This window comes from Dromiciops gliroides, chromosome 3, assembly GCF_019393635.1.
Source record: "Dromiciops gliroides isolate mDroGli1 chromosome 3, mDroGli1.pri, whole genome shotgun sequence".
Lineage (NCBI taxonomy): Eukaryota > Metazoa > Chordata > Mammalia > Microbiotheria > Microbiotheriidae > Dromiciops > Dromiciops gliroides.
Window position 1 is genome coordinate 417166539 of NC_057863.1, and position 10984 is coordinate 417177522.

Consider the following 10984-nt stretch of genomic DNA (forward strand, 5'->3'; position numbering starts at 1 on the left):
CCCCCTCACCAGAGGATTCACTCAACATTTTTGAGGGGTCCCTCCAGATCTTTGTACATTCAGAGGTCCTAACGAAACACTGGGGTTGTCCATCTGGTAGGTTGGAACTGGACCTGTGTTTTCCCTCCTATAGGAAACCCTCTAAAGCAGGTCAGCGTCTGCCTTGAAACCCAAGAAACACTGATAAGTGACGTACCTAGGTTCACACAGCCAGAGATTGGTCTTGAAACCTAGTCTTCCCAGTTCAGAGGCTGACTATACATTTTGTCACACTGCCTCTCCATCTATTACATGTCTTTAAAAAAAAGAGGAGGGGGGGGCAGCTAGATGGCGCAGTGGATAGAGCACTGGCCTTGGAGTCAGGAGTACCTGAGTTCAAATCCGGCCTCAGACACTTAACACTTACTAGCTGTGTGACCCTGGGCAAGTCACTTAACCCCAATTGCCTCACTAAAAAAAAAAAAAAAAAATGAGAAGGGTTGGGGGACAGAGGGAAACATTATAGTTAACATTTGTGCAATGCATCACTACTAATGCTCCTGTGAGCCAATAAAAACATTCTCATTGGATACTTCTGTTCAGTCCTGATTATCATGTACTGTGATTCTTTGGCAAATGTTTGGAAGGCCCTCGACAAAGGGCTTGATAGCAATTGTTAGTTTTAAAAAAATATATTAGGGAGCCCTCTAGTGGCTAAAATCATAAATCCTAATGGTTGGAGACAAAAGGAAGTTTGTTGTGGGGTTTGGGGGATTTTTGGAGAAAGGGTGTAGATTATTATTGTCTTTAAATTTAAAAAAAAGACAATTTTATGTTTGTCCTGGTAGTGTTGAAACTGCTAATTCAGCAACACCATGTTATGTCAAAAAGTTTGTTTTCAGTTGCTTGCCTTCAGAATGAAGTAGAAGTCAAATAGAAAACCTGCTAATGAAAAGCAGATTTTATTTCTTTTTATTCTTTATTTTAATAGCTTATGCTATAATCAACTTCAGAGCTATCAACCTAAATGATAGTTATATATATATATATATATATATATATGTTTTAATAATACTTTTTTTGGGGGGGGCAGGGCAATGAGGGTTAAGTGACTTGCCCAGGATCATACAGCTAGTAAGTGTCAAGTATCTGAGGCTGGATTTGAACTCAGGTCCTTCTGAATCCAGGGCCAGTGCTTTATCCACTGCACCACCTAGCTGCCCCCAATAATACATTTTTACATATGTACTTACCAGTTTCCTTTTAGTTTACCAACGGGTTATTTAAAATAACAATTAGTTGGAGAGGGCTACACACTACTGTGGGAATGGCATTGAGCCCATAGGGAAAGCAAGAAGAAGGAATGTCAAGAAAGGGAATATAAAGGGCTTATACCTGTTTGTTTTTCATATTTAAATGTTTCTCTTGGTTTCTGGCCAGAATTTTTTGTTTGTTTTCAAAGTTTAATTTTAACCAAGAATTTTTAAAACTAAGCACAGACTGAAATATGTGGTAGGAAATTTGCTAAGGGGCAGTTAGGTAGTAGAGACAGCTAGGTGGCACACTTATGGACCCTGGGCAAGTCATTTAACCATGTTTGCTTCCATTTTCTCATGTGTAAAATGAGCTGGAGAAAGAAATGGCAAACCATTCCAGTATCTCTGCAAAGAAACCTCCAAATAGTATCATGAAAAGTCATACACGACTGAAATGACTTGAACAATAACAACAAACTTCAATACATTTTACCTCTTAGAATCATATCAGTGACACATAGATAACTATTAATTGTAAGATACTTAAGCCATCATTGTCCTCCATTGCCAAAGATGATGTTACTTTTGTAACCAGTGACCATAGGTCTAAAAGGTTGAATATGAAATCAAACAACATTTTTAAATCATGTCCCAATGTTATTTATAAAGGGAGAGGCAAAGTTGGGGGGGGGGAGGGAGAAAGAGGGAGAGAGAGAGAGAGAGAGAGAGAGAGAGAGCTAGCTGTTGTCTTTCAGTGATGTAGACCTATCTATTTGTCTACTTCTTTTTTTTCTTTTTCTTTTTCTTTTTTGTGAGGTAATTGGGATTAAGTGACTTGCCCAAGGTTACATAACTAGTAAGTGTCAAGTGTCTGAGGTAATTTTGAACTTAGGTCCTCCTGACTCCAGGGCCAGTGCTCTATCCACTGTGCCACCTAGCTGTCCTGTGTTTGTCTACTTCTTTACCTCATTGTTTATGCACCTACTTGAAACTACCCCATACTAATTTATCATGTGGCAGAGATCTGGGTTCCTTGCTTTCCCTAAGCTCTCTGTATGATTCTGGATCTGCATTGCAGCAAAATTTTACTGCTGGTAGATTAGCAAAGGCGTTTCAATACTTTATCACTGGGGATCCTATTTTAACATTCAACATCGAACTCCATCCAACAATTCAATTCAATAAGCATTTATTAAGTGCTTATTATATGCAAGGTGCTGTATTGTGCATAGTTTAAAGATGATGAATAACATTAGACCTGTCTTCAAACAACTTGGGATCTGATATGAGGAATGTAATATGTATATATATAGGTGATAAAAGGTAGAACATGCTGAGAGCAAGGAGAAATCCAGATAAAGCATATTGGGAAATTTTGAGGTGGGAAAGATCACTTTTAATTAGAAGAATCAAAGAGGGAAGACTTCATGGAGGAGATTGCAAATGGGTTAGTCCTCAAAGGAAGAGAAACATTTCAATGGGCAGAGATGTGGAAGGAATATATTTTAGGAAAAGCCTGCTGAAATGCCCAGAGCTGGCAGAGTACAGGATGAGATTGAGAAATAGCTGTAGTTCACTTTCGCCAGAAACCTACAGTGTATGAATGGAATTAGTGTGAAATAAGAATGAAAAGGCAAGTTGAAACCAAACTTGTAAAAGGTCTTAAATGCCCAGCTAAAATTTTGTATTGATCTTATAATGAATAGGGAGCCACTACAGGTTTTTGAATAGGAGAGTGGAATGGTCAAATCTGTGGCTTAGGAACATTATTTTGACAGTGATAGGAATGATGCATCTGAGGGAGGAATAGCCAGCAGTGAGAGACCAGTTGTCTGTTACAGAAGTTCAGACATGAAATGACATGGTGACTGTGTAGGTGGCGAGGAAGAAATAATGTGAGAGATACTGTGGAGGTAGAATCTATAGGACTTGGCAACTGATTGATTATGTGGGTGTGAGAATGAATGAGAAAAACAAAATATGACTCCACAGTTTCATGCCTGGGTGCCTGGAAGAATAGGAAAGAAAATATATGATCCCATAATTCTATGCCTAAGTTGTTTGGAGACATATTGAGTTTAAGGGCCTGGCAGGAAATTGAGGTAGAAATGTCCATCCTATAGTTGAATGGACTGGGATTGAAGTTTAGGGAAGATATCATGATTGGAGATCTAGATCTGGGAGTTATTTGTATAGAGAGGATACTCAAAGCATTGGGAGATCAAATTGACCTGGCAGATGAGATCACCAATGAAGAGAAAAAAGAGGATGGTCTTTAGAGAGCAAGGTGGTCACAGGCCAGTGGGAGGAAGGCTGTGAGCTAGTAACAGAGAAACTAAATGATCAGCCATAGAAGAAGGGGATACTGGTAAAACTGTTCAAGAAGTGAGATGTTACTTCCTGAGAGACAAAAAGGTTATAGTGAATATACCCTAGCACTGTCATCAAGGGACCTGGATTCAAATCTCACTTCTGACTTTTCCTACCTTTGTGAGCTTGGGTAAGTCACATAATTTCCCTAGCTCCCATTTTCCACTTCTGTAAAGTGAAGGGGTTGGACTAGATGGTCTAATCCTGAGGTCCCTTCTGGCTTTAGAGCTATGATTCTAAGCATTTATTAAGCATCTACTACACTGGAGGTAGCCAAATGGCTCAAAGGATAGAGTGCTAAACCTGGAGTCAGAAAGGTCTGAGTTCCAGCCTCAAGCACTTACTAGCTATGTGACCCTGAGGAAGTCCCTTAAACTTGTGTTTGCCTTAATCTACTGAAGAAGGAAATGATAAACCACTCCAGTACTTTTTTTTTTTTTGGTGAGGCAATTGGGGTTAAGTGACTTTCTCAGGGTCACACAGCTATTAAGTGTCAAATGTCTGAGGCCGGATTTGAACTCAGGTCCTCCTGACTCCAGGGCCAGTGCCAGTATCTTTTCTAAGAAAACCCCATCAGTAGTATAATCCACGGGATCACAGAGTCAGAAATTACTGAATGCAGATAGAAGAAGCACACTATTCTCACTTTTTTGTTTGTTTTTTGTTTTGTTGTTCTTTTGTGTGATTTTCTCCTTCTGATTCTTCTTTCACAACATGACTAATGTGGAAATGTGTTTAGCATGATTGTACACATATAACCTATATCAGATTGCTTGCAGTCTTGAAGAAAGAGAAGGGGAAAAGGAGAGAGACAAATTTGGAACTCAATCTTACAAAAATGAATGTTGAAAACTATCTTTTGTTTGTTTGGTTTTGGTAAGGCAATTGGGGTTAAGTGACTTGCCCAGGGTCACACAGCTAGTAAGTGTTAAGTGTCTCAAGGCCGGATTTGAACTCAGGTCCTTTTGACTGCAGGGCCGGTGCTCTGTCCACTATGCCACCTAGCTACCCCGAAAACTATCTTTACATGTAACTGGGAAAAAATAAAATACTATGAAGTGGGGAAAAAAAGACTGAATAACTGAGCAACAACAAATGTATGAGGATTTGTGATAGGAGCCAAGGGATATAAAGACCAAAAACAAAAACAAAAACACCACCAAATAGTTCATGACTTCAAAGAGCCTACAGTCTTCATTTCAAATAATTGGTCAGTGACCACAGACAAGTCCTTTCACTTCTCTAGACCTCAATTTCTTCATCTGTAAAATAAAGGGGTTAATATAGTTCATCCAGTCAGTCAATAACCATTTATTAAATATTTCTCATGTACAAAGAAATGTGATAGGACATCTCAAGTACACATGGGGTCCTCATACCCTTGATCACCTATGATTTCTCATCACCTATAATCAAGAACTCTAAACTTCCTTTATCTGATCACAATTTCCTATGGTTCCATCCCCCCCCCATACCTTACCCCTTCTAATCCAATTCTTTTTTAAAAACTTTTTTCTTTTTTTAAATTTTTTTTCTAATCTAATTCTTTATTCTACTTTTTGTCCTCACTGGGACCTCCATTTCCTCTGCCCCTCAGTATTTCCCCCAGGCCTCCACTCCTTCTCTAGCTTCACTTTCTTCCCATCCCAATCTCTTGCCACCCTTCATTTGTCTAGTTCCTCCCTATGCTGACCTTCTATTCTTGAAACCCATGCCTTCTTGTCTGATCACTACTCATACCTTGCTAAAGCCCAAACCTGGATTGCTCCCACCATCTGCTTCCTCTGCTCCAATTCATATGCTGCTAAATGGACCTGGATAAAAACAAGCAACTGTGCTGCCCGAATACACTATAAATTTGTTATCTAATTTCAACTGGACTCCTACTGCAACAAGGCAATACTTGTACTCCTCCTTAATTAGTAAGCTCTTAATAAATGTTTGTTGACTGTGTGTACCCAAGATGTCCTACCTATTTTTGGTCGTGTCTGACTTTGTGATTCCTTTTGGGGTTTTCTTGGCAAAGATACTGGAGTAGTTTGCATTTTCTTCTCCAAATCATTTTACAGATGAGGAAACTGAAGCAAACAGGGTTTGCCCAGGGTCACACAGCTAGTAAGTATCTGAGGCCAGATTTGAACTCAGAAAGATGATTCTTCCCTGACTGCAGGCCCAGCACTCTATCCAATGAGCCACCTATCTATAAATAGCTATTGAATCTCTATCTCACCCCTAAAGACTATTACAAATTGTCTTTGTTCTTCTGAAACTTCCCACATCACCTCCTCTCTCCACACCCCCAGCTGAAGACCTCTGCCTCATACTTAGCTGAGAAGATAGAAGACATTAACCATAAGCTCCCTCTTCTCTCCTTTTTATCTCTTAACTCCTTAAAAATATAACCCTTTCCTGTATATTTGATTGTCTATTCGAAATTTCAAATTGGCTACACCATAGACATCTCAAATTCAATATATCCATAAAAGAACCCATTATCTTTCCACCCTCAACCCCCCCTTCTCATCTTCCCTATTTTTGTCAAGGGCACCATCATCTTCCCAGTCACCCAGGGCTGCAACCTCAGCGTCATTCCTGACTCCTCACTCTCTAACCCTAATCATAGCCACTGTTGCTGAATCCTGTCGTTCTTATCCCCATACAATCTCTAGCCATCTTCCTTCTTTCCACTCACACATCCAACAGCCAACACCCTCATTCAGGCCTTTATCTCTTTCCTGGACTGTTGCAACAACCGCCTAACTGGTCTCCCCACCTCAAGTGTGTCCCCTCTCTACCTACAAACAGCTGCTAACCTGATCTTTGGGTCCGAATCTGACCATGTGACTACCACATTCCATAAACTCGAGCACCTTTGTCACCTCCAAGATCAAATATAAGTTCCTCTGTTTCCTGTCTAAAGCCCTTCACCACCAGGCTCTAACCTACCTCTCTAGACTTATTGGCCATTACTCCCCTCCTCTAACACCCCAATATATCCAGTCTGGTTTCCTCTATGTTCCTCATCCATGCCACTCCATCTCCCACGTCCATTTGCCCTGGCATTGGCTGTCCCAAGTACCTAAAGCTCATTCCCTCCTTGTCTGCATTCCTCAGAATCCTTCATTTCCTTCAAGGCTTAGTTTAAGTTAGTGTCTTCCCCCTCAAGTCACCTTGTACTTTGTATATGCCTATATACTACTTAATGTTTCCCTTGGCTAAATTGGGTGAGCTCCTTGAGAGCAAGGAATGTTTTCCTTTTGTCTTTGTATCCCCAATGCCTAGTACAGCACCAGGCATGTAGTAGGTACTTAAGAAATTCTTGTTGCTTAAGTGATACAAAGATAATTCAGACATGCTTTCTGCACCTATGGAAGTTACATTCTAGTTGAAAGAGACCACCTAGCTTAGTGGAAGAGTTGTGTTCAAATGCCTTTGACATATGTGCATTTGACACCAAAATAATCAGATAGATTCTTTTTTAATTGATCCTATTCATAGTTAAATGATTTTGTCCTGTAACAACCAAAGTCATGATTCTTCGTCTCTGAACTTAGTTCAGAAATTCAGCTGACTTCTACTGAGTTAAGTTTAGAAATCCAGTTCTCTTCTTAATCATTGTTTTATTCTTGAGTCAAGGAAATCTCTTACCCTTGAAGGATGTCTGGTTTCTTATCCAAAGAAGTCTGGTCCACTATCTCTAATATTGCAGGTGGACTCAAACAATGAACATTTCTTGGTCACAGGCAGGAAGGAGGGGTTGTTGCTAGCCTCTCGTTCCCAATTTCTAACAAATACTAACTTGTTTCCCACCTATGGAATTCTGTTCTATACTTCCCTTAAAAACTATAAAAAGAGTAATCATTCCTGACCTTTGGATCTTAGTTTTACTAGGGAAGCTGAGATCCTATTTATTGGTAAATTCATGTTTTACTAATAAATTGACAGTGCTTAGAATCTTGTGCCTTGGTTTACCTTAATTTCAATTGTAACAACACACACTGGCTGTACAACCTTGGTCAGGTCATATAAACTCTTCACAAATTTTTTTCCTGATTGGAACACTAATGCATTGTTGGTGGAATTGTGAACTGATCCAACCATTCTGGAAAGCAATTTGGAACTATGCCCAAAAGACTATAAAACTGTGCCTACTCTTTGATCCAGCAATACAACTACTAGGTCTGTATCCCAAAGAGATCATAAAAAAGGGGAAAGGACCCAAATGTACAAAATTATTTATGGCAGCTCTTTTTGTTGTGGCAAAGAATTGGAAATTGAGGGAATGTCCATCAGTTTGGGAATGGCTGAACAAGCAAGTTGTGGTATATGAATGCAATGGAATATTGTGCTGTAAGAAATGATGAGCAAGGAGCATTTCAGAAAAAGAAACCTGAAAAGACTTACATGAACTGATGCTAAAACAAATGAGCAGAACCAGAAGAACACTGTATACAGTAACAGCAACATTGTGCTATGATCAACTATGAGAGACTTAGCTTTTCTCAGCAATACAATGATCCAAGACAATTCCAAAAGACTCATGATGGAAAATGCCCTCCACATCCAGAGAAAGAACTATGGAGTCAGAATGAAGACCAAAGCATACTATTTTCATATATTTGGGGATTTTTTTTTCTTTCTCATGTTTTTTTTTCTTTTGTTCCAATTCTTCTTTCACAACATGACTAATGTAGAAATCTGTTTAACATGGTCGTACATGTATAACCTATATAAAATTGCTTGCTGGCTTAAGGAGGGGGAAGGAAGGGAGGGAGGAAAATTTAGAACTCAAAATCTTATAAAAATGAATGTTGAAAACTATATTTACACATAATTGGAAAAAATACTATTAAGCTCAACAACCACAAAATAAACCCAAATTCTTTTCCTGATAATTACTGAGTAACTGAGTAACCACCATACTTCTTTCTTTCTTTCTTTCTTTCTTTCTTTCTTTCTTTCTTTCTTTCTTTCTTTCTTTCTTTCTTTTTTGTGGGGTAATGAGGGTTAAGTGACTTGCCCAGGGTGTCACACAGCTAGTGTCAAGTGTCTGAGACTAGATTTGAACTCAGATCCTCCTGAATTCAGGGCCAATGCTTTATCCACTGAGCCATCTAGCTTCTCCCTCCACCACACCTTTTTAAATGAACTTGCCAAGGGTAGTATCTCTGTGGGCATTCATACTACAAAATCACAAGTCCTTTACTCCTGTGTGCATGCTTTCCCAGGTAAGAGAAAGGGAAGGTCCAAGTTCTGCCTACTTCCTATGTGTCTTTAGGCAAGTTATTTCCTCCTCACATGGCTTCATCTGTAAAATCAGCAGGTTGGATTAGATCAGTTTCCTTAGTCTTTTTTGTGTTATGAACCCTTTAGGTGTTCTGGTGAAAACTAAGGACTCCTCAGAATAATGTTTCTTAAATGTATAATATAAAATGCAGAGGATTGAAACCAAAGGTTGATGAAAATAAAGATTTAAGTATTTCCCATCCAAGTTCACAGACCCCCTAAAATCTATCCAGATACCTTTGCACTAGATCTCTGAGGTCCCGTCAAGCTCTAAATCTATGGTCTATGATCACCAGGATGCCTCCTATTAACCTGTAAACTATGAGATTTTCACCTTATCAAGAATTGCTATCTTGTGATGACTATGTCCTAAAAGGACAATGTTGACTGAGTGTAGTCTTGAAAAAGACTGATGTCATGTATGAGCCTACAACTAGTGGGCTACACACAGTCAAAAATCATTAGCCAGGTAGGGCAGAATGAGGTGACTGAATCTTAATTCTAGGCAATAGTCTAAGTGAAGATGCAGAAAAAGACGTAGAAAACAATAAAAGATCAATTCTTTAAAACAACCTTATAAAAGGTAGATTTACATCTATTAGAAGACTAATATGATGTTGGTAGAACTAGGAATCACCCCTCTTTTTCTGAAAAACAGCTTGGAATTATGCCAGAAAAATCATTAACCTGTTCAAACCTTCTTTGTTGCTGGGCAAAGACTTCAAGGAGGCCATTAACATAAAAACTAGAACCAGATGTACCAAAATATTCACAGCAGCATTTTGGGGGGTTGGGATTGGGAAAATTGGAAGTAAAGTGGGTCAAGGTGATAAACCTGGAAAGGACATCAAAATGTAATCCAACCGACGGAGTCATTATATACAGCAGAAGCAGCAGCAACGGAGGCGGCGGCGGCGGAGACAGAGCTGCACGGCCAAGATGTGGGACCTTACAGAGGATCAGACTGCTGAATTCAAGGAGGCCTTCCTTGACCACACGGGGTATGGAAAGATCTTATACAGCCAGTGTGGGAACGTGATGGGGGCCCTGGGCCAGAACCCCACCAATGCTGAGGTGCTCAAAGACTTAGGGAATCCCAAGAGTGCTGAGATGAATGTGAAGGTGCTGGACTTTGAACACTTCCTGACAATGCTGCAGACCGTAGCAAAGAATAAGGACCAGGGCATATATGAAGGCTACATAAAAGGGCTTCCGGTGTTTGATAAGGAAGGGAACGGCACAGTCGTGGGGGCTGAAATACGGCACGTCCTCATCGCTCTGGGTGAGAAGATGACAGAGGAAGAAGTGGAAGTGTTGGTAGCAGGGCATGAGGACAGCACTGGTTATATCAACTATGAAGAGCTAGTCTGGATGGTGCTGAACGGCTGAGATCAAAAGTCCCCTTTCCACAAAGAATCCCCTAACTTTCTCAGTGTGAAAATGATCCTCTCGGGGGCAGCTAGGTGGCACAGTGGATAGGGCACTGGCCATGGAGTCAGGAGGACCTGAGTTCAAATCTGGCCTCAGACACTTAATACTTACTAGCTGTGTGACCCTGGGCAGGTCACTTAACCCCAATTGCCCCCACTAAAAAAAAAAATGCTAGCTGGGGCAGCTAGGTGGCACAGTGGATAGAGCACTGGCCCTGGAGTTAGGAGGACCTGAGTTCAAATGTGACCTCAGATACTTAACACTTACTAGCTGTGTGACCCTAGGCAAATCACTTAACCCCAATTGCCTCACCAAAAAACAAAAAGCAAAAACAAAAACAAAAAAAGAAAATGATCCTCTCACCCCTGAAGCAACTAACTACATTGTCAGGGTTACAACATCCTTTCTCCCACATGTGTTCTTTGGCCTACCTGCTCTCTGCTTTCACCAAATTAAGCATGCTAACTGCTCCTAAAAAAAATTTAATCTAACCTCCTCATTTTATAGACAAAGAAAACAAAGCCTAAGGAGCTTAAATGACTTGTAAAATGGCTGAACAAATAGCCCTATTAATGTAATGGAACATTAATTTGCTATAAGAAATGATGAATATGAGGAATCCAGAGAAATGTGGGAAGATGGACAAACCAATGCAGTCTATA

At 40.0% G+C, this 10984-nt stretch overlaps 1 protein-coding gene across 1 annotated transcript; it reads left to right on the forward strand.

Annotated features, from left to right (window-relative positions):
• Positions 1-9830: 9830 nt before the first annotated feature.
• Positions 9831-10280, forward strand: LOC122746325 (myosin light polypeptide 6-like). The gene has a single exon (XM_043991849.1). It carries the CDS (start codon positions 9831-9833, stop codon positions 10278-10280), a length of 450 nt encoding a protein of 149 aa, XP_043847784.1.
• Positions 10281-10984: the final 704 nt, after the last annotated feature.

Bases quoted from the DNA above. Each gene is read 5' to 3' on its own strand.
- LOC122746325 (XM_043991849.1), top strand. From the start codon at position 9,831: ATGTGGGACCTTACAGAGGATCAGACTGCTGAATTCAAGGAGGCCTTC.